Source organism: Leiobunum rupestre, chromosome 5 (genome assembly GCF_980474605.1).
Source record: "Leiobunum rupestre chromosome 5, qqLeiRupe1.1.hap1, whole genome shotgun sequence".
NCBI lineage: Eukaryota > Metazoa > Arthropoda > Arachnida > Opiliones > Sclerosomatidae > Leiobunum > Leiobunum rupestre.
In genome coordinates this window covers 48,847,603-48,872,647 of record NC_143388.1, presented here as the reverse complement: position 1 = coordinate 48,872,647, position 25,045 = coordinate 48,847,603, and the positions used below count along the sequence as shown (strand labels likewise).

General features: G+C 33.3%; 2 protein-coding genes across 7 annotated transcripts; one reads left to right on the top strand and one right to left on the bottom strand.

The window, feature by feature from the left end:
* Nucleotides 1-13,768, top strand: Ns4 (Nucleostemin 4). Of its 4 annotated transcripts, none has more exons than XM_090174417.1 (14): nucleotides 1-165; nucleotides 1,157-1,277; nucleotides 1,336-1,474; nucleotides 1,979-2,066; nucleotides 7,681-7,815; nucleotides 8,867-9,004; nucleotides 9,842-10,028; nucleotides 10,888-10,971; nucleotides 11,051-11,233; nucleotides 11,295-11,347; nucleotides 12,138-12,263; nucleotides 12,328-12,478; nucleotides 13,370-13,513; nucleotides 13,579-13,768. In XM_090174417.1, the coding sequence occupies exons 2-14, from the start codon at nucleotides 1,184-1,186 to the stop codon at nucleotides 13,749-13,751; spliced, it is 1,695 nt and encodes a 564-aa protein (XP_090030543.1). In that variant the 5' UTR covers nucleotides 1-165; nucleotides 1,157-1,183; the 3' UTR covers nucleotides 13,752-13,768. The 4 variants fall into 4 exon arrangements, with proteins under 4 accessions (XP_090030543.1, XP_090030545.1, XP_090030544.1 ...); XM_090174419.1 differs by having other exon boundaries at nucleotides 1-171; nucleotides 1,162-1,277; XM_090174418.1 differs by having other exon boundaries at nucleotides 1-171.
* Nucleotides 9,950-24,823, bottom strand: LOC149945199 (alpha-aspartyl dipeptidase). 3 transcript variants are annotated; one of them, XM_090174422.1, is made up of 9 exons: nucleotides 24,772-24,823; nucleotides 24,067-24,182; nucleotides 23,098-23,189; nucleotides 22,517-22,591; nucleotides 21,542-21,621; nucleotides 20,418-20,591; nucleotides 19,866-19,925; nucleotides 17,897-17,979; nucleotides 17,264-17,384 (listed from the first exon to the last, which is right to left on the bottom strand). In XM_090174422.1, exons 2-9 carry the CDS (start codon nucleotides 24,159-24,161, stop codon nucleotides 17,327-17,329), a joined length of 717 nt encoding a protein of 238 aa, XP_090030548.1. In that variant the 5' UTR covers nucleotides 24,162-24,182; nucleotides 24,772-24,823; the 3' UTR covers nucleotides 17,264-17,326. The 3 variants fall into 3 exon arrangements, with proteins under 3 accessions (XP_090030547.1, XP_090030548.1, XP_090030549.1); XM_090174423.1 differs by lacking the exon at nucleotides 24,772-24,823 and adding an exon at nucleotides 24,746-24,770; XM_090174421.1 differs by lacking the exons at nucleotides 17,264-17,384; nucleotides 24,772-24,823 and adding an exon at nucleotides 9,950-10,058.
* Between the last annotated feature and the right edge of the window lie 222 nt (nucleotides 24,824-25,045).

Here is a 25,045-nt window from a genome sequence, read left to right as displayed (position 1 = left end):
CAGTCGGTACTCGGTAGTCCGTAGTCGGTACTCGAAATTTAAACTACGTACGTAGTTTATGGTTCAACCCAATATCGTTCTGCCCTATAAATTTTCATTATGAGAGGTTGCCCATCATGAAAAATGATTTTACAGGATTAATAAAGCCCAAGACAGCGGTATTTGGTAAGGGTAATACATTTTCATTATTCATTATAATTACCTGCAACTGCCAGTAATTTGACAATAAACAGCATAAAAATAAACTATGCATTGGTTTTTAATTATGTAATTTTCTTACTTTGGTGTTTGGCTTAAAGCTGTTGAATAAAACTAAATTTTCCTGAAAACGTTACATTCACTGATTAGGGGAAGAATAAAACAAGCAACAGATTTACCATCTGTCACACCAACTTTCTCACCCTCTCAGCTAATTAATAACATGGACATTTATGCTTAAAAAATACAAAGCATATGACGAATCTCAACTGGAAAAATAATAAGTAACCAAATCTCTGTATGTGCACTTGGAGTGATTTTGTTAGGCAGTTTCTACAAAGCTGCTCCTTGTGACACCCTTTTACATGTGCATACACAATTTGTACTATTTTTCCAGATACAGGGATGCTGAAATGTCCCTTTTGTTATTTGGTTCAATAGGGAGCTAACAGTTTTAAGTCACCCAAGCTTTTTACTATAAAAAAAAACTCTACCCAACATGATGGTTACAGTGTTAGTTCCCTATGGGTTAGAGGTTGGTCACATGTTTCACTTTTTCATATGTCATTTGAAAGTTTTCTGGAAATTTTTATCGATCAATAGCATCAATTAATGAAGTACGTTTAGAAGTCCAACAACAACTGAATGAACGTGAAAGTGAAATGCTTGAGTGCCTGGCAGTTGTGTTTGAAAAATAAGAACCTTTATCTACATTAGCATCAGCTTGACAATTAACTTTTAATAATAGTGAATTTACCTTGGCAGTAAAATGAGTGTTATCTTCCTTAAATTAATTTTGAAATCAGTTCATTGAAATGGACTGTGCCAATAAGTCAAACCTTTTAGATATAGATCTCACCTGCCCTATTATTCTAGGCAAAGTGTTTAATAAAGATACTCCAAAACATAAAGTTAAATAGTCTTGTGGTAAAATGAAAGAATGATCTACATTTAATAGAAAAGAAAATCTTGAAGAATAGTTATAATGCCTCAAGGTAGAAGAAAAGTACCGTTCAGTGCCAAACAGAAGAAAGTTCAACTTAAACAAAAACGGGAAAGAAAAAAAGATGCCATATCAGGTAATGGTTGAATTTGTAAATTACATTTTTCTCTTGCATGAACTTTTTTCTTCTTCAGATGAAACGGAACCAGTTAGTGATTTCAATGAAGAAGCAACAATAATCAGACCAGGTACCTCAACAGAAAACTTCTCTGCTGAGAGTAATCTTCTCTCAGTTAATGAGCAGCCAACAGATGTATTTGCAATGAGAAACAGGTGAAGAAAATGTATATAGTATAATAATGACGCCTTTAATACATCAAAAGTTTTAGCTATAAAGGCTGCATTCAGTAACTAGCAACGAAGTATCTGAAAAATTATTTTAGTTGGGACTTGCTAATGAGATGTAGGACCTTTTTGAACGCTTATTACGCTTGTTGTAAATTTTGTAAAATATAGTCTGTTGCGGCGTCTGCCACTAGGCATACTCCGTGCTGCAATGTCACGTGACTGTTGAGCAATGGAAGAACCTGCTTTTACAGCCCACGATTTCATTGCTCAATGGACGGGCAACATGATGTCAAAACTGGAATTAAAAAACCCGTTCATTTAAAAACTGCTGACCGTTGAGCTCAGCGCTGAGCATTTTTAGAGTTATTAAACACAAGGGCATAGCATAGTGCAGAAAGCAGAGAAATAAACTTGCCTTGTTTTGGTGCTCAAAATTATTGTTGATGAAATTAACGAATTTAAAGAATATTTTATATCTTTATTATTCAGATTCAACTTAATTTTTAAGAAAGAAACTAAAGAAGAGATAAGACAGAGTACAGAAAAATCCATGAAACCTCTTTCTTCACAGCCTGAGGTAGAATTTATATTTATTTACGATTGGTGTGTCTTGAACTTATATTAAGCAATATTGAATGAAATGGAATTCTTCAATATATTAGTTACATAAATTCCCTATAAGTGGCAGCTAGGAGCAACAACACAGCACAGCAAGGAGAACGCAACTCGTCAAATGTCGTGTATTTTCTTGTGTACAATTTTCATTGGGAAGGGGAAAATTTGGAAATTGTCTTCCCCCTTTCCTAGTGTTCATACGGGGACCCCGACTGTCGCAAACTAATTTGGGATTTTCCATTTCTCGGGGTTATTTTAAATTTTTGCACCGACGCACCGCTAAAATCCTCAAAATATAAAATATCTAGATAGGTTCTTTCTCTCCCTTTTGTCGTGGGTGACAATAGAATGACCTTCGGCTGATGCCGCTGATGTAGTTCTCGCTTGACGCTTGATTCTGACTTCATTGGCACTCTACTCTAGAAGGTCTTGGTTTATTTACCTCGGTTAAAGGTAATTTGATTTAAAAAACCTTGGCGGGCATTTTTCTAATTGGAACTACTCTCCTAATCCTAATGGTTCCCGAGATAAATTTTGATTGACCTTGAACTAATGTTTCCTGGTCATCATAAGTTACAAATTACGAACTCCCTTACTCAGTTTAGAGTGTCACGACAATTTTGATCCATTAGATCTGGTGGTTTTCGATTTATAAGCTCTTAAATGTTGTGTCTTCATTAGAATACCACACACGACCTTATGGTTTTTGGTCTAACATTTCCCAACTTCCCATTGGTCAAATTAGATCGGATCAAAGCTGCTTAGACTTAAACTTAAACATTGAACACATTTCTAATTGAAACCATTCTTCTAATCCTAAGGGTTTTCGAGATAAAATTTGAATGACCTTGAAGACCTGGTTCAAGGTCATTGAAATTTTCATTGTCATTTTCCCCCTGCACTCTCTATGTAACCTGAAAATTTCAAATTCTTACATAAAACACACTTTGAGTAATTGGATCTGTATCGTTTCTTAGTTAACACCCTGTATAGTCAAGGTGTGGCTTACATGTTAGTTTGCTATCCAGGATGACCCCGAGGAAATACCCTCAAACATGCCTTTATCCTTTTACAAGTAAAAAGAACCAAGACAGTTTTATTAGGATTAACCATGAGGTGACCTCCCTGCACCAGCTCTAAACTGATTTTTAGTTTTGGCCCTCGTTTTTTTCATGATCTTTCAAATTTCCTTAAGATATATGAGAGTTTCAATTCATTTCAATTTTTTTTTTTTGCCCTTGCCAGAAAAATATCAATAGAAACCTATAAAGATTTGGATAAGTATTTCAAATACTTCTTTAGTTTTCATTATTATGAAAAGTATATTTAAAACTATTTCAAACACGTTTCACGAGAAAGTAGAATCCAATTTTTTTCATATCAAATGTAGAACGCAGATAGCCTTTAAACACGCTAAAGCAGTGTTGTGTAAAAATGAACGAGCCTTTACGCTGAACGTTTGACGGAAAGGGTAGTGATCATAGGGGGTCAAAATAAAGTCAGGCTGGGTCTAATCTCGCGAAAAACAAGTGGGATCAGGGTCAGGGATGGAAAATTCTTTGTATTTATTATGAACAGAACAATTATAAAAATACCCCAATTTTACTGGTTTAGATTAGAGTGTATCTTGTGTCAGCCAACCTCTGAGTCTAGGGACTATTAGAAATAGTAATGTCTACATCAGGGGTATCATGGGAAGGTTATCCAGATTTATTTGGATAGCCAGGCTGCTCTTAGAGCTCTCAGCCCGTATAGTATTCTTTCTAAACTGGTTTTTAGCTGCTTAGATCTCCTCTCTGCTCTTGGGTTTCACAATAAAGTTCAACTTTGTTGGGTGCCCGGGCATAAGGGGCATCTTGGGAACGAAAGGGCCGACGCTTTGGCCAAGGAAGGTGCGAGGGCTGGGTTCATTGGGTAGGAACCTGCTCTCCTCATCTCCCAAGGACTTGTATGCGGCTTGATCTCCAAGTTTGTCAGATCGTCAACTCAGACAATGGTCTGATATTGAGGGTCAAAGGCAGGCTAAAAGAGTTTACTCTTGGCCCTTCTAGGGAGAGAGCCAGAGAATTACTCTCACTCTCTAGGGCTAGTATTAAGATTGTTATTGGCCTACTTACAGGCCACTTCCATCTAAACAAACATTTAACTCTTATGCAGATTTTAAGCTTTGTGTCAGCAATAGGACTTATTTAAGTCACCCAGTTTGAGGTTGGACAATGGACCTTAGGTCGAAGTGCTTGCCTTGCCACCCTACTTAATAATAATAATAATAATGAAATTTTAAAGATCGTGAAAAAAACGAGGGCCAAAACTAAAAATTAATGAAAGATTGTGAATGATTTTGTTGCCATCCATGTTCGAAAATATCAAATATTGAATATTTTATAGAAATTTCGGCAAAAGTAGGGTACAGCAACCTCATCTTATTTTTTAATTATTTTAGGCGGATACGATAGAGTTTGTCACGTAGATAGCGTGGGTATTTTTTATTTTGGCCGCAAATGATTATTTAATTTTTTAATTTAATTTTAAAATTTGAAATTTTTTGGGTATCACGTTTTTTATCTTGTTTTTTTTTTAATATTTTAGGCGGATACGATAGAGTTTGTCACGTAGATAGTGTGGGAATTTTTTTATTTTGACCGCAAATGATTATTTCATTTTTTAATTTAATTTAAAATTTTTAAAATATTTGGGTATTTTCACGTTTTTTATCTGGTTTTTTTAATTATTTTAGGCTGATACGATAGAGTTTGTCACGTAGATAGCGTTAGTATTTTTTATTTAGGCCGCAAAGGATTATTTAATTTTTTAATTTAATTTAAAAATTTAAATTTTTTTTGGGTATTTCTATAACGCAATCTAGAGGACAATACCCTACCAAGTATTGTCAGGCGTGAAAAAAATTGGAGCATATATCGCCAGACCAAGGGCAAAGTGGGCTACGCAACTGTAATAACTATAGTCATTGTTGGATTTAACTGAACTCAAAGATTTAAAAAGCCTTTAATATGGCGAGAAATTAACAAAATTGTCAAGGGTTGGGAGAAAAACTTTTCCAGCAATCGGAATTTATGGTTGAACCCGGCACAATGCACCCGTCAATGAGAGGGATAAGAGTAGCTGCATCTCTCTTAGCGACAGGCACCATAAAAAACGCTTTGCTCTCTCAATCCACACCTCCAAACACCCACTGTCCTTCAACTCGACGGCCACGATTGAACTTCCGTCTCCCAAATTTTGATTCGTTGATCTCGATGACAATCCCTGGCCCCCCAATCCTCTCGCTGGTGAGAATGGCGGCATCAAATGCCACCTCCCTGCAGGCTTGATACCACTGCGAAACGGACGATTTGGCAATGTGTAGCTCTTGAGCAGCAAAGGTTTGTGGAATATTGAAAATGAAAAAGTAAATTGTCAGCAAAATATCTCTGAGCAGCAATGAAGAATCCTCAAACCACTAATCTTTCCGAACGGACAATTGCATGTTGCATTGCACTTTCTTCTTCTGTTTCGGTAGAGTGTAACGCCGGCGACATCTCCATACAAAACGGTCAACCGCAGAGTCAGCTGGGTATAATTGCATTTGTTTATTGCATTTAACACAATCAAAGCCCTTGGCTTACATTTTCTTTTTTTGCAACCATTTGATCATTTCCGCGGAATTACGGGAGAGGTGATCCAATTAAAAAAAAGTGAAAAATTCTCCTTCGCAAATGCCGTCCGACGTTTCTTCAGTAGAGTCTGTTGGTTCATCACTCGATTCACTGTTGCCTGAAGACATAATAGATGCTTAGCAACTCGCGGAATGTCACGTGGAGATTATGCAAATCAACAACGCAAAGAACAACAAGAAAGTAGCGCAATATCATGTGGAAATTATTCAGAGTGGACAACACGTGGTGTGGGCTACCGAAACTGCAAGTGTCGGTGAACACACGACGAAAATAATAACATAAATCGTGAAAAGGCCTAAGCGGTTGCGGCCATATAAAGGCAGCACAGCTAGAAATAGCCCAAAATTCCCAAAATTAAGAAAACTTGTAATTTATTGAACAAACAACCGGAATACCACATGGAATTTTGTTTTTTCAAAATACCGGCATACCACTTGGAAATAATTTGTTTTAACAAACTACCGGAATTCCAAGGGCTGAAAAACACGTGGTGTCGTCGAATACAAGACGAAAATAATAACCCCAAAAAAACTGTAAAATACTCAAAGAGGTTCAACTTCTAAAATTAAATTAAAAAATTAAATAATCATTTGCGGACAAAATAAAAAATACCCACACTATCTATGTGACAAACTATCGTATCCGCCTAAAATAATGAAAAAACAAGATGAGGTTGCTGTACGCTACTTCACCCGAAATGGCAGAGGGTAAAAATTTATAATATAGTATAGCTGCTGCCATCTATGTAAAAAGATACGAAAAAGATAGATTGAATTTTTTTTGTAAAAGTTACTTATTTAAATTTTAATTCTTTGCTTAAAATCACCTTATGACACTCTTCGATTATAGCTCTTTCCAAATTCAATAACCACTATTGGACTGTCTTATAAACAATTTGATAAATCACAACAGTGTAGCCATGTAGGTTAGAAAGTTTATCCTCTCCCATTGTTGTCCGTAGCACCATAGACACATTCCAATTCTATTCATGGCACAAACTCATTTCAGAAATAATTTTAACCACGGGAATGCATTAAACAACTTTTTAGTACCTAACTAACTAGGAGACATCAAGAAGTGTAAACCACCAATTTCGTTCAAACTTGGGGGATTTGTAGACCCTTATGCAACATGAAAAATCCTTAAGGGAATTTATTCAATGGGCAACCGTTTTCCCATGGCAATGACAAATGTTTTTGAGAACAAAAAATTAAAATTTTACCATTGAAAATAGCATGGGATTCTAACTCATTCCTAAAAATTTTAACAAATTTAAAAATGTTGAAAATGCCAAAAATAGGAAAAATAGTTTGCCATTCCTCTTAGGAGAAATTTCCCATAGTTCCATTAAGGATATCAAAAAATGTACTAACTGGTATTTCTTACCTATCCATTAAATTGGAGGCCGTGAGTGGGCCCAAAATATTTCGACATAGGCACGTGCCTGGGTGTGCAGTAATTTAATCGTAAATCCATTTAATATTCCGTAAAATCTGTACTGACTCTAGCATACTAATAATAATAATCATCAGCTAGGCTAATACCAATCTGCAGAATTTTGAAGCTAAAGCGTAACCCTTACCAAAAAATAAGTGGTCTAGGAAATATTTTAAGTTGGTATTTGAGACAAATACCAACTTAAAACCAACTAAATACCTACTGAAAACCTACTTAAAACCAACTTACAAATAATATGTAATTTTCTGACCACTAAAAACCAACTAAATACCAACTTAAAGAAAAAGGCATTTTCCCACCAACTTAAAACCAACTTATTACCAACTTAACTAGTTTACTGAAATATGCTGACCACTTAAAACCAACTTAATATCAACTTAAATGTGAATACCAACTAAAAACCAACTTATTTTTTGGTAAGGGAATACTTTGTATTTTCAGAAAACACGAGAAATATCATATCATGCCTTTTATCAGAATGCTTTAAAGTTTCATATTGAAATTCCAAAAAGACCACCTTGGAACTACTCACTTTCGAAAGAGAAACTTCTTGCATTGGAACAAAAATATTTCGTGGTATGTATTTTTACGATGTCCATTGTAATAGCTCTTTTTATAACATCTTACCAAGAGTGACATAATTACTAAAAGTGTGCAAGTTCCTATCTTTTCCAATGCTAAAGATTTACTGAATGCAGATATCGAGATAGATCACATAGAAGGCTAAACTAGGATGGACAATGCACCTTATTTCCGGTTTGTTCTTTCATGTTTTGTAATAAAACCTAGATAGATGGCAGTAGCATTTCCGTCGAGTGGCTAAAAATCAAAACTCTTGTTAGCTCAAAGCCCTCACCAGGTGGAATTATTACTACTTTAAACTTCTTTCCCTCTCCATTCCCCCTTTTTACTTAGCTCGAAACATTTATTAAAAAAAAGATTTGATTGACACACTTTTGGTAATTGTCACTTGATATTACAGACAAGTCAGGGGCAGATTAACCCTTTCGGCGCCTTTAGGCACAGAAAAATTTGGCGCCCCTTGGCATTGGTCAGCTAAGGAGGGCCCGCAGGGGCGTATTGGTTTTTAATAAATAAATATATTTTAGTTTCCCCAAACCTTTTCGGCGTTATTTTGAGTAGGGGCAAGCCAAGTACATGGACCGTGGGGCTTTATCAGAGTTTTGGCGCCCCTAGAAAAATGGCGCCCTAGGCACGTGCCTACTTTGCCTAATGGTTAATACGCCCCTGAGACAAGTACCTGTTTGAAATTATTAAGACACTTTTCGATTTTCATATGTAGTAAATCATTATCCATTTGTTTTCGAATTTTTGATTACTTCCCTTAAAAACTGTTTAATTATTTTGAGTATTACCTACTAAACAGAATTTAAACCAACATAAAACCCATGACCTGCTATTTATTGACACTATAGGCTATAGGTAAGCAGTTGAATTGGTCAATGGGAAACCAATGGGTTTCTCTGACCATTCAAATACCAATTAACACCCATAGGTAACCGATTGAATTGGTGAATGGGAAACCAACTTTACGGTTTCTCTGAACAGTGGAATTGCCTTAACGCTTTTATAGAATAGCCTATTTGCCTGATACCTTTCCCCCCAGGATTATTTAGATGATTTGGAAAGAAAATTTGGGATTTCCTTGGGATATATGGAACTGAACTTGGAAACCTGGCGACAGCTATGGAGAGTACTTGAAATGTCTGATATAGTGCTACTGATTGCCGATATCCGTCATCCAGTAAGTTTGTTCATACATTAAGTTAAAATCCATAAAAATCACACTTAAATGAAGTTTTGAATAGTTTATATATTAAAATGCATGTTATTGTATACTATTTGGTCATTATTGAGTTGTAAGTGTAATAATTTCTAGCTCGAAAAATTAGCGAGGCCTTTTTTCCAGAAAAATTACTGAGGTTTTTTTTTCAGAAAAATTTCCGTATTTTTCTGAGAAATAGAAAAAAAAAATGGTTTTCATTCCATTATTAGCCTAATATTGTTTGCAAATTTAAATTTAGGGTCATTTTTTCAAATCCAAAAAGTAGAACTAAACCTCTTAGACTAGTCTAGTATCAAAACTCTTTTAAAGTAATATATGTTACAATTTTGCTGTGTGGATTTTTATACTCAATTATAACTGTCATAAAAATCCACACAACAAAATTGTAACATACATACATACATATATATATATATATATATGTTTAAGTGCCAATAAAGACATCTTGAAAAAGTTAAAGTAGAACAATTATACTAAGCAGAAGTAAGTATAGAAAAAAATTCCAATGTTTAACAAAAAATTTTTATTTTCCGCAATTCTGAAATAATTACAGAAATTTTTCTGCAAATTAACTATCTAAGTAATTTAAATAAACCGGAGGTGAAAATGAAGAACTGCAATCAATTGGTGCAATATTATAAAATGTAGGGTTTTAGTTTAATGGGAATAATTATAATACTATCTTTTTATAGACCTACATAGTGGTATGTAAAATTTAGAAAACAATGGTGCATGGTTACATCACTGGGCGGAATTGTGTAGAAATGACCCTGTAATATTTTATTTTTAAATTAGGTTCTCCATTTTTCACCAGCTCTCTTTGAAAGTGCAAAGAAAATGAACAAAGATGTTATCTTGGTTCTGAACAAGATTGATCTTGTGCCTCCTTCGTTGGTTCTTGCATGGAAACAATATTTCAAAGAAAATTTTTCAGACCTCCATGTTGTTTGCCTTACTGCGTATGCTGGATCCAATAAACTAGGTTTGTATGAGCTTCCCACACAGTATAAATCTAATGAAAATTATAAAATTTGCACTTTAAAACCTTTTCTGCGGAATTAACTCGGCTCCTAAACCCAAAATATCCTTTAATCAATGACTGACCATAGACACCCTGCTAAAGGCCTGAAGTTATGGATTGCAAAAGGGAGTGAATTTGTTAAGGAGATTAAATAGGAGTAACAACCATTTACCTAGAAGTAGTTTACATTTCACACAATGGGAATCATCTGGATTTACTGAAGGTGGGGCCCTAGGCAGACTTTTGTAAGGGACAATGTAAGCAAAGCATAAAAACTCAAAACTCGCATGTCCCGAAGCTGAGCTTATGTAACGAGAATAATGATTTTGAAATAATAAAACAACAAGCCTGAAATCTTTTTATCTTAAATTGAATCAGTGAAGGGCGCCCTTAGGTCTGTGCCTAGTAGGCCTAATCCTTAAATCGGCACGGGGAATGCTTTTTGTCGTAGAGAAAAAGCCACAGAGATGGTTTAGCCATAGCCAATTAGGGTGTAGACTCAAAACATACTTCATATAAGGTTAAATTTGTATACGAGAGCTACCATATTCTGTTGTGGGAGAATTACTGAGATAATTTTAAACTACAAAGGAGTAAAATATACCAATAACTTTGGAGGGAAAAAAACACTTCCATACATGGTACTGCGGCTCGCAGGCCTAATGGAAAAGGCAATTTTTCTGAAGTACTGTAAGTTCTAAACTTCTAATATAGTTTAGTTTTTCCTGTTCTACATTGAACTTATTCAAAATATGTAGCAGGTTTCAGTACTATGTGTGAGTTATGCTTTTTTTATTTTATATTTCACTGAAAAATATAGGAAAGAAAATAAGAAAATTTAAACTTGAAAGTGGAATATCCAGTTTGATTTTGTCAATGTGCAAAGATATTGTCAAAGAAGCAGGTTGTTATATTTAGTTATGTTCTCAATTACCTTCTAAAATATAACTAAGTGAAAATTTGTGGTTTTTTTTCCATGTAAGTTGACTTAACCTCTTGGGAGACTAAGATAAAGGAAGAAGAAAATGACACCGAAGCATGTGAGGAAGATGATGATGATGAGCATGATCCATTGACCAAAGGTCCGATAAATGTCGTGAAAAATGATACTTCGTACTATACAAGTCAGCGGTATAACGGAGGAGTTTTAACTATTGGCCTTGTTGGTAATTTTTAAGTTAGAATTAGAATAGTGGCATCTTAATTAAACCCACAATTTTCTACCAGGTCATCCGAATGTTGGAAAATCATCGGTTTTAAATGCTCTTATGGGAAAAAAGGTATTTTATAAATTTAGAAGTTTTTTCGGTTGGAAATATTTAATATTTCTATTGAGCCAATTTTTATATTGATTAAATATTCTAGTATTGTAGAAAAAAAGCATTACAAATTCCATATCAAAATATTTAAATTATTATAGGGGTTTTTATGAAATATGAAAGTATCAAATATATGTTGCTTTTGACATCCTGATAACTTTCAAGGCATGTGAAATTAGTAACTTAAGCCAAACCTCCCCACCAATACCAGTTTCCTCAGTAACAAAAAGTTGGAAATGTAATTTGAGATCAGATTTCACCAAGCAAATTGCCTATAATTCTGAAATGGTCCTATAAAATCCTATAATGCAATTTCATTCCAATATTTTTATCATACTCGGTTAAAACCCTTCTTATAAAATTTCAAAAGATTTACACACCAATAATAAATATATTTAATTTTTCCTTTTCCAGTAAAACAATGACACGAAAATTTAAATCATAAAAGCGCGGATTTGAAAAGATTTTAAATTTTCTCTACTGATTTGTCTAACATTGTTATGATAAAACTTGCGTATTTATATTTAAAAACTACAGAACTCCTTGATATTGGTAATTTAGTTCCCAAATTTTCATATAATTCCTATAGATTTTTGAGCGCTGTTATTGGTTGTGAGCCCTGCTAGGGACTCTAATATCTAGCAGGGATGCCTGTTTTTAGCAGCTTCAATTTGCAACTTATATAATTGATTGGGAAATTAAATTTTTAACAACCATTAATATATTTTTATGCATTTTCTTAATTAATTAGGTGGTTAGCGTTTCAAAAACACCAGGCCATACTAAGCATTTTCAAACAATATTTCTTACGAGTAATGTTAAATTGTGTGATTGTCCAGGTTTAGTGTTTCCTTCACTGGCACCTAAACAACTCCAAGTAAGTTGTGAAATTTAACAATCTCCTTGTAATATAACAGATAAATTACATTTTTGTTTTTCAGGTCCTCAGTGGATGCTTCCCAATTGCCCAAGTCCGTGAACCGTATAGCATTGTTGGCTATTTTGCACAATATCTTCCAGTCCCTCAAATTTTGAAAATTAAGCATCCAAATGGTGCTGGGGAACCATGGTCTGCATATGACATATGTGAAGGTAATTTGTCTCTATATAGTCACTGCTCACCTACCTCTATGCTTCTAAGGAGCTACTATGAGGATTGGAAACTGATTTTGTGTCAAAGCGTTAAAAACCAAAGAAAATATAATACATATAGAAACTAAGAAGTAAGGGTATTAGTTTTATCAACTATAAGGGTGTCCATTTGACGTATCTTTTAAAGGGCAATTAAAGGGTCGTGGAGCATAAACTGCTGAAACTGAGCAATGACACTGAAGATAGTACCTTAGTTGTTGTATGGCAGCATAGACAGTTTATATCCCTTTGAGGATGAGAAATCGCGTATATTTCAGTGAATTAATGTCGCTTTTTCACTCATCGACGCTCTGTTATTGAAAGAGGGGGGAATAAACGTAAACTTCGGGACGTTTATAGTATGGCTGTCTTTATTCAGTTGGGGCCTTAGCATCGATACAAACTCTTGGAGTTGGTCGCAAAGCGACTGTGGTGGGGTCTAAAAATCTGAGCGTATTCTGGTCCCCTTAGGGAAATATACTGTATTATTGCACGCAGCCGGACTTTCTTTGAACCCATGCGACATTTTATGAGCATATTTCCCACTTGGATTTCCCTATTTTTGCCTTTTGATTTTGTAAATTTACAGTGCATGTGGTATAAATAAAACGTAATTGCTAAAGTTAACTATAATTAGTTAAGTAAACTAAGGTCAAATGTAGACAACATGCTAATTTAGCTTAACAATTGCTAATCAATAAATAGTGGTTCCATCTTGTGGGAAATGAACTTAACATAAGTTACCTAAAATAAAGGTCGGAAAGAGAAATCTTATTAACATCTAACAGTGAGAATTTATTAGTTAATGTGCAAATTATATTACATATCTAAAGTAAACAATTTTTTTTTTAGCATGGGCATTAAAAAGAGGATTCTTATCTGCAAAATCTGGTAGACCTGATGCATACAGAGCTGCAAATCATATATTAAGGATGGCTCTTGATGGCAGAACTATTTGCTTGTCTTTCTATCCTCCTGGATTTTTACAAAACAAAAGTAAAGTACATATGGTATATACCAGATTGGGTTTTATATGACTTGGATAAATTTAACTAATGCAGGTTCATGGGAGAATGCTGATGAATTAGAAAGCATATCCAAACAATTTGGCATTGATCATACAGAAAATTATGATGGTCCTATCTCTGATAGTGATGATAGTACAACCAAAGAAAGTGATGAACGTTCAGCTGGGCTAAATAAGTTTAGTATTTTGTCAGAAACACTTGAATAAATGATATATAATTCTTATTTTGATTGTATTATTTAACATTATAATACAAAGTGTGAATTATTTTTTGCAGTAAATAACTCTTGTCAATCAGAAATTCTTTAAATGACAACTCTTTAATTAATTTATAGTATCTTCTAAACTAAATAAAAATTGTAATATAAGGTCATTTTGCAATTAAGTTAATCGTGGAGGGTTAAAAATGGTTATTTTAGAGGTTAAAATTCAAACTTTAAAATTAGAGCTAGATACATACTTTCAGATAGCTGTCCTTTTTAGTTCCACTTCATCAGTTGTTGTGCTCCCCATTTGCAACACTTCCCATATATTTTTATCCAATAAACATATCAATACCATTTTTTTAAGATATACAGGTGAAAAGTAGTTAGCGGTGATTTGTCAACCCCTATCATTCGACCCTCCTTAAACACTCATAAGAAAAATACGTAGACTGACTTTTAAATTAAAGTTTCATTTTTAATCTATATTACTGCTATACCTCTACACTGTGCACGTTTCAGCTATCAGGTAAACAAAGGGCGCAACAGCCCCCCCATTTAAAAAAAAATTACGCACTTATAAATTTTGATCTGATTGACTTTTAAATTCCGTTTTGTTTTTAATCTATATTTACTGCTATATCTCTACACTGTGTGCATGTTTCAGCTCTGTCAGGTAAACAGGAGGTGCAACAGCCCCATTAAAAAAAAACCCAATCTTGAAATTTTGGATCCGATTGACTTTTAAATTCTGTTTCATTTTTACAATGGTATGTTTAATTTCAATATGCCCAGATATCTACATACCTGATGTGGAACTATTATTACAGCCTTAGCTGACTTGTTATCTACAAAAATAGAGCTAAATAAATACTTTTCAGATTTGTCCTTGCTATGAATAAAAAATAAAGCTAGATAAATGCTTTTTAGATTTGTCCTTGTTATCTACAAAATTAGAACTAAATAAATACTTTTCAGATTTGTCCTTGCTATCTATAAAAAATAAAGCTAGATAAATGCTTTTTAGATTTGTCCTCATTATCTACAAAATTAGAGCTAAATAAATACTTATTTCCCCTAGCCTTACAAAAATTGGAATGATGAATTTGGTAAATTTTAAACAAATTTGAGGTAATTTAATAATTTTCAGATCATAATTAGGTAACAGTAGGTGTCAAGAAAATTTACCTCTGATATGAAGGCCATATATTGGTAAATATTGAGTAATTATAGTATACCTAGTTTAATATTAAGGTAAACTTATAGTATTTAGTAAGCACTTGTAATTTACCTGGTAAACATTGGATACATTTTAAATAAACAAAAAGGGTCTCTGTTACCCCAAATAAATATTAAGACATAAACAACAACCTGAAATTTACTAAGTTGAAGAAAGTAAATATTGGGTAAATTTTAAATAAACCTAAAGGCGCATCTTGGTTATTCCAAGTAAATATAAGGTCATCAACAAAAATCTGAAATTTACTAAGTTGAAGAAAGTAAATATTTCGTAAATTTTAAATAAACAAAGAGGGTCTCTGCTATCACAAATTAGTAGGATATAAACAAAAACCTGAAATTTACTAAGTTGAAGATAGTAAATATTAGGTAAAGTTTCAATAAACAAAAACATGCATCTTGGTTATTCTAAGTAAATGTAACGACATCAACAAAAATCTGAAATTTTCTAAGTTGAAGAAAGTAAATATTATATTGGGTAAATTTTAAATAAACAAAGGTCTGTTATAGCAAATGTTAATATGTATAGCATAAATAAAAACTCGTAAGTAATTAATTACTGCATTAGTTTACAAGTAAATATATTTTCGTATATATGTATATTTAAATTACATGACACTCAGAATAGTACAAAAAGTATTGAATAGAAATTTTTTTAATTGTATTAAAAGTAGCCATTTGGCTATTTTCACATCCATCTGGCAGCATGCTCAGTTACAGCCAATAGAAAAGCAAGTCACATATTTTACGCGTTCAAAACGCTGGAAAAGCCTATGGGTTAAGGTCTTCATTTTTTAAGCGTTTCATTTAGTAATTAAATGTTTCAGTTTAAGTAATTTAATTTTTAATTAAAACAAAATGTCAGCATCAATTAGTGAACTTGTACAACAGCATTACCAAGATCAATTGCTAAAAACCCAAAATAAAACAGTTAAAAACGTGGCCCCCATTAGACCTATAAAGGCCTTGGTCTACTGGGAACTAGATAACCAAATAAGTAGTGTTGTGCCAACTAATAGCTTTGTACGCAAAGATTTCGTTAAGAACGAAAAGATTTTGCTCAACTGAATAAAAAAAATTGTGTAGAATTAAGTTTTAATATATTCTTTATTATTTCTAGGTATCATAAAATAATTTTAATGGAATAGCGCGTGGAGGAAGGTAAATCGGGGGTTGATAAAAGGTAAATCAGGGGTGAAGAAAGGGTAAATCGCAGGTGGAGAAGAGGTAAATCGTGGGTAGCGAATAAAGGTAAATGAAGAGTAACTATACCAAATATTTGGTGAAACAGGGTAAATGTGAGGTAAAAATAGGTTGCCAGGTAGGAAATTATGCTTAGTAACGTTTAGGTTGCCACTAGGTCTGTAAGGAGTATGATATAGGTATATATTAAGTTATATTGAATTAAAAAAAATTAAACAATTTAGGTAATAATTTAATCACAGATTGGGACCCAAAATTTACGTAAATTTCACGTAACCTTAACGTACTAAGGACGTAAATTTTTGTGGCAGATTTTAAGTAACTCAAAGGAGGTAAATTTTGGGTAAAAGTTTTTCCAATTGTCATACCATTTTTTCTGTAATATATATCTACAAAATAGAGCTAGATAAATACTTCAATTATCTGTCCTTGTCTACAAAATGATGTACACCTCTGTCTGTAATAAACTCTTATGTGCCTAAGCAAGAAAGCGAGTTTATACGTCTTATTTTTAAATTCGGGGAATATGCCTTGATAGTTATATAAACAGTTTATTATTATTTCATACCATTACGTCTGCCACTGAGCAATTCTTCATCTCGACTACTCCTAAAGCTTCGTTTATGCTACCCCTTATCTAGCTAGGTGGCTCCTATATATACAGGAAATGATTGGCGCCAAGCCAAGCGCCTTCTATGTCACTCTGACTAGCGCCCCCTACATGTCTATCTCAATTTTCTCAAGAGATTTGATCAAAATCTATGCGGAAAGGTGGAAAAGGTGGGTAAATTGTCCTGTGATTACCAAATTAAGTAATAATCAGCTAAGCACCACCTCTGAACATTCCAGTAAATTTATCACAAAACAAGCCTTCAAAACAGTAATCTAGCTTTTATAAGTAACTAGTTATATTACTATAATTCAGCGGAGAAGCTGCTCCATCCAAAGACAGTTATATTTTAGGTGGTTTTATCTATAAGCAACCATAGTCCTAAATTAAACCAAACAGTAGGAATTTTCTAGATTTTTGTTTAAAATATACTCGCATATGACTTAATTTCATGCATGTTTGGAAATTACAAAAAATTTATTTAACTGCGTAATATAAAATACAACATTTTCAATTTCCATATTTATTCAACCTAGCAGGAAACTAACATCTGAACCAACATCATATTCCACTGGCTCCTTATTTCTGAAAAATATTATTGATTAAACGTTGTATAGAAAAACCTTGCTCTGACAACTCCGAAATGGATTCAAATAAGTTTTTTCATAAATTAGTTATTACAAGATGAAAGCCATAAGCTAGACCTTACATATTTTATCCCTTCTCAATTTATAATAAACGTTTAATGAGGCCAGGGGGCTAAACAAAAAAAAACAATTGGGCTTACTAAACTAAGCAAATGGTGACTTTCATAAAGGTACTTTCACCACCTAAAAGTTCTTTAGTTATTGTCATGATAAGGCCCCACTGGCATTTAAAAAACCTATTAGCTTACTACCTGACAACACTGAACAACCTGATAGTGGAAAATCTATTCAGTTTTGGCATTTTTTAGCACTATGCAATGTGGAACATTTCTACTTCGATTATTCTGAAAATGGCTCCAAACAACACTAACGGGAGCTTTCCCCAATTTTATTTCCTCCATTTCAGTGTTAATAAGGATATCTGAATTAAATCAGCAAAAGAAATCTTACGCCACAAAAAGTTTTGCTCCTTTTAACCCTGCTAATATTGCTTTATCATTGTCAATGACTAACATGGATCCTTCTCTCATTGCCTGAAAATGAAAGTTGATTTAAAAATTTACAAACAAAAGGAGTAAGAGATAATAAGCCAAATGTCTCAAACGGAAATACGGATTGTTCTACCATAAAATAAAATCTAAAAGTGTTAAAAATCACCAGATACTTGTGATAAATGAGAAGAAAATGAACTGAATCATTAATGTCCCTAAAAGTCATGGTCTGAGTGCACACCTTTTAACTGATAGGTATTGTAAATTGGCACCCTTTGTCCTCAACTAGGAATCCCGATTGTGCACAAGCATGTGCCAACGTTTTAAACAGGGGCGTAGCAAGGGGGGGGGGGCGGTCCGGAAACTTTTAAGGGGTTAAGTTTTTCGTATGAGTTATCCCTGGAAATAGGTAGAGGAGGGGGACACCAAAATCTTGTGTATATTGAGAGAGGTGGCCAACTCAACTCTGGAACCACCCTGGGTGGCAAATGGTCTAGCTGCGCCCCTCGTTTTAAAACTACCAACATACGATACAGACTAACTTTATCTGTGTACAACTGAAACTACCCTTTCGTTCCCATTGAAAAGTGATCAGAAAATCTCTGACAGACAGGCTTACGGGATGATGAGTACTCTCTCAAAAATTGAACTAACGATTTTTTAGTCAAATAATTATAAATTATTGAATTGAAACATTAAATTAAATAATTTTTCGATTTTGCAGTTCCTTTTTTTTAAATTTATTCCCAGAGCAATCACTCTCCTTAAAAGTTCCGACCCATGACAAAAAGATTCCAACTAAGAGTACAAGCCTCTCTCTAAAATGGTTCCACCTGAGCCTGCTATTATGACCAAAGACAATTTCAAAGATCCTATTAAAATAGAGGGTTTATTTCATAATTCTCCTCATTTGAGGATCTTAGTTAAGTACCACCAAAAATGTATAATATTGACACATAAGTTTGACACTTCCTATTCTTCATATGTCAAAGTTTTACTGAGAGCTATTCACAAGGCATACTGCATTACGGGCTTCGGCGACTTTTTGCTCTCGCGTCACATGTAGCCTTTGACAGCGCCTCGCTAGGTGGAGATTTTCTTCTTGTGATGACGTCACTTGGTTAATAGCTCTCAGTAAAATATTTCGCAAAGTGATAAACTTATAGAACAATATTATAGACTTATGGTACCACATATAGAAATTTTTTTTACAAAGATAGTTCATTAAAATAAATATTCCCATAGCTAGGGCCCTGAAATTATCATTATAGCCTGAAACCTACACTCAGCTGCTCTAGGGATGACAATGGAAAATACTGGACTATAACTGAAAATCAGTTCAATGACTTCTGGCAACACTAAACTAAGCTTGTAAAGTTGAGGGAGTAACAAAATAGGGCATACACTGGTGGAAAAATGCATTTAAAATTTCTGTGGCAACAAGTACTCTTAATTTTAGGGTGGTTGTGTAGGAGTGTGTCATTATTACTACTGCAAAATTTGTATGTATGATGATCATGTTTAATTGAATTGATTCATATAAACAGTTCACTGCAAATTCTTGGAGAATACTACCGTACCATAAGACTATCAACCCCCCCCCCCTAAGTTTGAAACAAATGGGATTTTCACTGGCCCAACTGGCTATATGAATCCATCTGGTGGTGAAAAATTTAAACTTGTGCACAGATTTCAAAATGCTACCGGATGGCAAGAGGTAGTATAGGTCGTAGGGGTGAGGGGGGTTGGGAAGATTAGCTCTTTTTCTCCACCACGTAGCACAATTTTATTTTTCCCCCAGCACCTGTCTAGTGCTGAATACATGAGCCTTTATGACCATAATATACAAAGAAGCAGTTTAGCAATTTTTAATCTTAAAACATGATTTTGGAAGTAAATTATTCATGCCCATCTTCAATTATACTTACTAAAACAGGAGGCATGCCTGGAATTTCATGGTATTCGCTTATTCTTGTATCTCTTGTTTCCTTTTAGAAAAAGTTTTTAAATTATTTATAAAAGGGCATTTGACATTACTTTAAAGGAAATTATATCATTCCATAGCAATAATTAAAATTCTAATTCTGAATTTTAACTTTTAATGGCATTATAAAAAAACTTGGCAATAGTTATTTCCAGTCATGCAGTGTCCGTGCACTGACTTATTTTAATGAGCTGGTACCTTTTTTCCCAGAGGGCTCGCGAGTCAGTAGTCAGTACCTGTTAGTGGCTTTGAAAAGTATTTGAATACCTTCAATTCAGACTTTGAGAGTGTGAGCTGGCAATTAAGTTATTACCAATACACAACTGGTTATTGCTCTTCGCCAGTTCCCAACCCCACTTATTAACCAATATTTTTTAAAACACTGAAACTTAATGATCCTAATTAAAATTACAATAAATTCTGAAGAAAGCTGCACACAAGCATCCTTCTACAACATAACTTGTACTAGTTATATTAAAATAAACACAATACTTACACCCATATGTGTGCTGCCTGGATCAAGGTCGATGTAATGTGGATTTATATTGAATTTAACTAATCCCAAAGCTGAAAAAGATGGTGGATATTCAATTGGCATATCGTTTGTTGTGCAAATAGTTACTGTGGCCATATTGGTTCCGGCACTAACTCCCATGTAGGGAATTCCATCCTAAATAAGAAAATGAATAGTAATCCTATGAATTTTTTTGGAAAATCATACTTGACCAAAACTGTCAACAACTGTTCCATGGTCAAATAGTTCAGAATAAACTTATGGTAGTAAAAACTTTATTCATTTTCTTTTTGTTGAGTATAATCACTCTTTTGCATTGTTTATGACTGCCATTATACACGTTTTTTCATGGGAAAAAGCAAGGGTGAAACGACGCTATGGTACTATTTGTTTTAATTTATTTTAGTTTTGTTAATTTTTTGGGAAAATAAAAATTGTAAAATAAATTACTTTTAAGGGTTTTTAATGTTTTGAACTTTTTAACGATATAAAATGTCTAATATTAGTAAACATACTACAAAACATTAATAGTGTTACATTGTTAATCAGTTTAAACTTGTCTAGAGGTTTAGTTTTACTTTAAGATTTAAAAAAATGAGGCGAAAATGCCGATTTATTTAAATTTGCAAACAATATATTAGACAGTTATGGAATGAAAACTTTTTTTCGGAAAAATACGGAACATTTTCCGACTTACAACACTAATTTATTTAAAGGGAAATGCAAGTTGTGAAGCACATTTACACTCCCAAGAAAAGGCGCATGCACAGAGCAGTTTATATCTGTATATGATGTGATCCATTGATTCAATTTATTTAAAAAAAATTACGTTATTTAAGTTTTCATTTGCGAAAAGCATTACTGAAATCACTTGAAGGGGTCAAACTATAAAACACCAAAATTACAGGATGCGATTTAAACAAAACACTCATCTGTATCACTAGATAAAATTATATAATAAGAGTTTTACAGTACTAAGTAATATTTTGGAAAATGTTAAAACCAAATGCTAGGGGTTTGAAGGTTATTGGTTTTGGATGAAAAAGATTCTGGAGAGGGAAGAATGTGTGAAAACTATTGAACTAAGTAATGCATAATGAACTTACTTTTAAAACTTTGCCTCTGATAGGCTCAATAAGATCTAATTCGTACAGTGTTTTTAAAAGCTTAAAAGTATTTCCTCCACCTAAAGAAAGAAAGCATATTGGATTTACGATAAAGCTAGCATTACCTACTATGAAGTTCTTTGGACAACTTTTCCTTAAAGTTATTGTAGGTATGCAGGTTGTCTGTCATTTGGTGAAAACTACTAATGGCCATTTTGTCCAGTGAAAATTTAAAAAAACCACATCAAACCTGGTATGTGTAAAATATATCTTAACTGTGTTCAGTAACGTTTTACTGAGTAAAGATTTAGTCCGGTTTCTTACTATATGGTTTTTAACATAACTTAACATTGCTCAATGAAGTCATCCACTTGAAAAGCATTTTATCTTTGCTCAATGGTATGGTGGGATCAGCACAAGCGAAGAATGGCCCAAATATATTAACAATTATATTGTTAGAAAGTAATTACGAAAAATCAATAAAACAGTTAAAAAATATTTTAACATTTTATCTGAATTATTCTAAACATGGGAATTTTAGTTAAGCCTTTGCACATGTGGTGCTCTCAGCAAGATTCTACACAAAATGGTTTCCTCAACATTAAGTATTACTGAATACAGCCATGGTTTCATAATGGGAGTAAATTAAAGATTTTATAATGGCCAAACAAAGTAATTCTTAACTTATTTTGTATTTTTGAAAATGTGGTTTTATTTGTATTTCCCACAGTAAAACTAATGTCTGAAGGGTGTTAATTAGTGTACAAAATGTTCGATAATTAACACCATCTAGTTTCTTTTATCACTTATATTACTTAGAAAGTACTTGCATGTATAACTTGATTGATTTGAAGCGATAAAACCATCTCAAATTTCAATTTATCAGAATTGGAGGTTTTGCCATGTGACTCCCAACATATTTATATAATTTAACTTTTTTTACTAGCAGTTCTGATTTGTAACTTTGGTAATTACCTATAAATATTGCTTCGGCGTTTTTTACGGCTTCTACTGGATCTGGTGTTTCATGAATACTCTCCACTTGTAAGTCTAAAATAAATTGAAAAAATGAGCTTCACAACACTAAAAATTAACGCTTAATAGCTAAATGGGAAAGTTAAAGTTCTTGTCACTATCTTTTGTTTTGATATATTTTATGTTATTGTGGTCGCCATTTTGAATACCTTGACAATAAAGGAACAGTACTCTGTAGCTTTGGTATTATCTATAGGAAAAAGCATGGGTGAAGTACTAGGACTTCACAATACCATTACTCTGTATTGTGAATTTAAACTTTTTTAAGTCTATTTATTTTTACATATTTTAAATTTTTTAAAATAGAGTGTTGTCGTCTGAAACCCTGCGACTTCACCATTGTAATTTGCCTATTGATAAAAAACGGTAACTGTCATGGCGGCTACTATTAACACTACAGCTGTGACGTTACAAGTTTTCAAAATCGTATCAGACGACAACACTCTATAGACCTATGAAAGAGTGTACTTAGAAAGCTCCAGTTCACAGTTTGAAAAGGACTCGATAGAAAACCTACTCACCCAATCTGTTAAATCCCTCCTTTGCCTTTTTTGAATATTTATCATAATCTTTCAGAGCATATGGAATGAATAAAACCTTTTTTACATCATACCTGAAGTTAATAAAAAGAAATCTTATGGATAACTGTTACGCTTCATTTTCATTCTGAGATTGAAATTTAAATAGGCAGAGGTGAAAATAAACCGGGATCCCACTGCCTTCATAGCAAGAACATCCAGTAATAAACTTAACTTTTAATACAGAAAGCAAAATTACTGAGCTTCCTTTTATTATAAATTCGACCATCATAGCGGTACGATTATCGAATACGGGATATCATTTCAAAATAGTGCCCTGGGTGAAATTGAGTGTAGCGGCCCTCCGGTATATACACAAATTTAGTGACCCAGCTATCCCTTCCCCCTATGCACAGCCCTGCCCATAATAGCAAAGAAACATAATGATAATAAGTATGTCAATTAGGAAAAATTATCAACAAACTGATTTTTAGAGCTACTTCGCAATCTAAGTTTAGTTCTCAGGACAGAGCCCCGTAGTGTCTAAATAAGCCAAAGGCGAAATATACTTCTACCAAGGAACATAACATGCTACTCAGTTTGAGTGAAAGTTCAAGTTGGAGCTTTATGAGAACGGCAGTGTCAAAAAAAGGATTGGTCAAGAAATTAACACTAAAACAATAAAAAGTGTCATACTTAAGATTATTATGCTGTTACAGATGCATTTTTTTGAATGTTTAATAAGGCTGAATTTTTCAACGCTATGCTGTATTTTCACTAGTTACAAGTTTATAGTTTAGCAATCTTTAACAGTGGTAAGTATATAAATTGAGAAACGTTTGGTAATTAAGTCACATTTGAATAGAGCCAGCTTCTCTAAAAATTGTCATTTTAATGAATTAAAGGAAAAATAAAACTGTCACAGAACTGATCTAGATCTCAAATAAATCACATGATGAAGTTATTTCTTACTTCAAAAAGAAAGCTTTAACTTGATTTGAGCAATATTCAAGGTACGCTCCTCCATGCTGTGTAGAGTTTGAAAGTAACAAAAGTCTCCTAGTCATAGCTCCACAATGATGATTTAGCTGTACATAAAAATAAGTTTAGTAGAAATAAGTATTTATTTATACTTAGGGAGAATGACTATGTATAGACAATTTTTAGCATTTCTCCAAAAACCACTCATGATCAAAGAGTAAGCTTCTTCCACATAAGAAAATGAAATCCTCACAGTTCCTCTCTCATGCTAGGGTAAATTCAACCACTATGCCCACAGATCATCTTAACATAATTATTCTCAATAAGTTTAAATAAATATATTCTTGTATGCTATTTTATCAAAGTACACATAATGGTTTAGTTTGTTAAAAAATTTAGCAAACTGAAATAAAACTATTCTGCCATAGTGAATAGAAATAATAGTCTTAAATTTTTGCCTAAGTTTAAACTCCTCTATAATTGTAAGTGCAGCTGTTTCCTATAATCAACGAAAAATGACTCAATGCTAGCCACATGTATGTATATTGGAAAGAAGGATTCCGTAGATGAATGATTTATTTGTCATGTCAGATGGCTGAGCTTTCCACACTTAACAAAATAAATTTTATTTCAATTATTTATCAACCTTTAAAGTTTGTTATACTTATACCAAGAATAATACCTTCTTGCTTATACCTTCTTCCTAAAAGCGAGTTAGCGACTGAAACGGGGATATCCCAAACCAACGTCTGATACTCTGATTGAATAATTCGGAAAAATACATGTTAGGATAAGGTAGGGTACGCGAAGACGGAAATACATTTAGTCTATTCTAAAGGAAAACGAACTGAATATTTAAATCCAATTTCTACGATGGAAAATGACACAATAAAACGAAAACTCAGTAAAAAAAATTAAACTCGAATAAACCGATAAAAGCTCCAATAATTACCAATATTTAAATAATAAA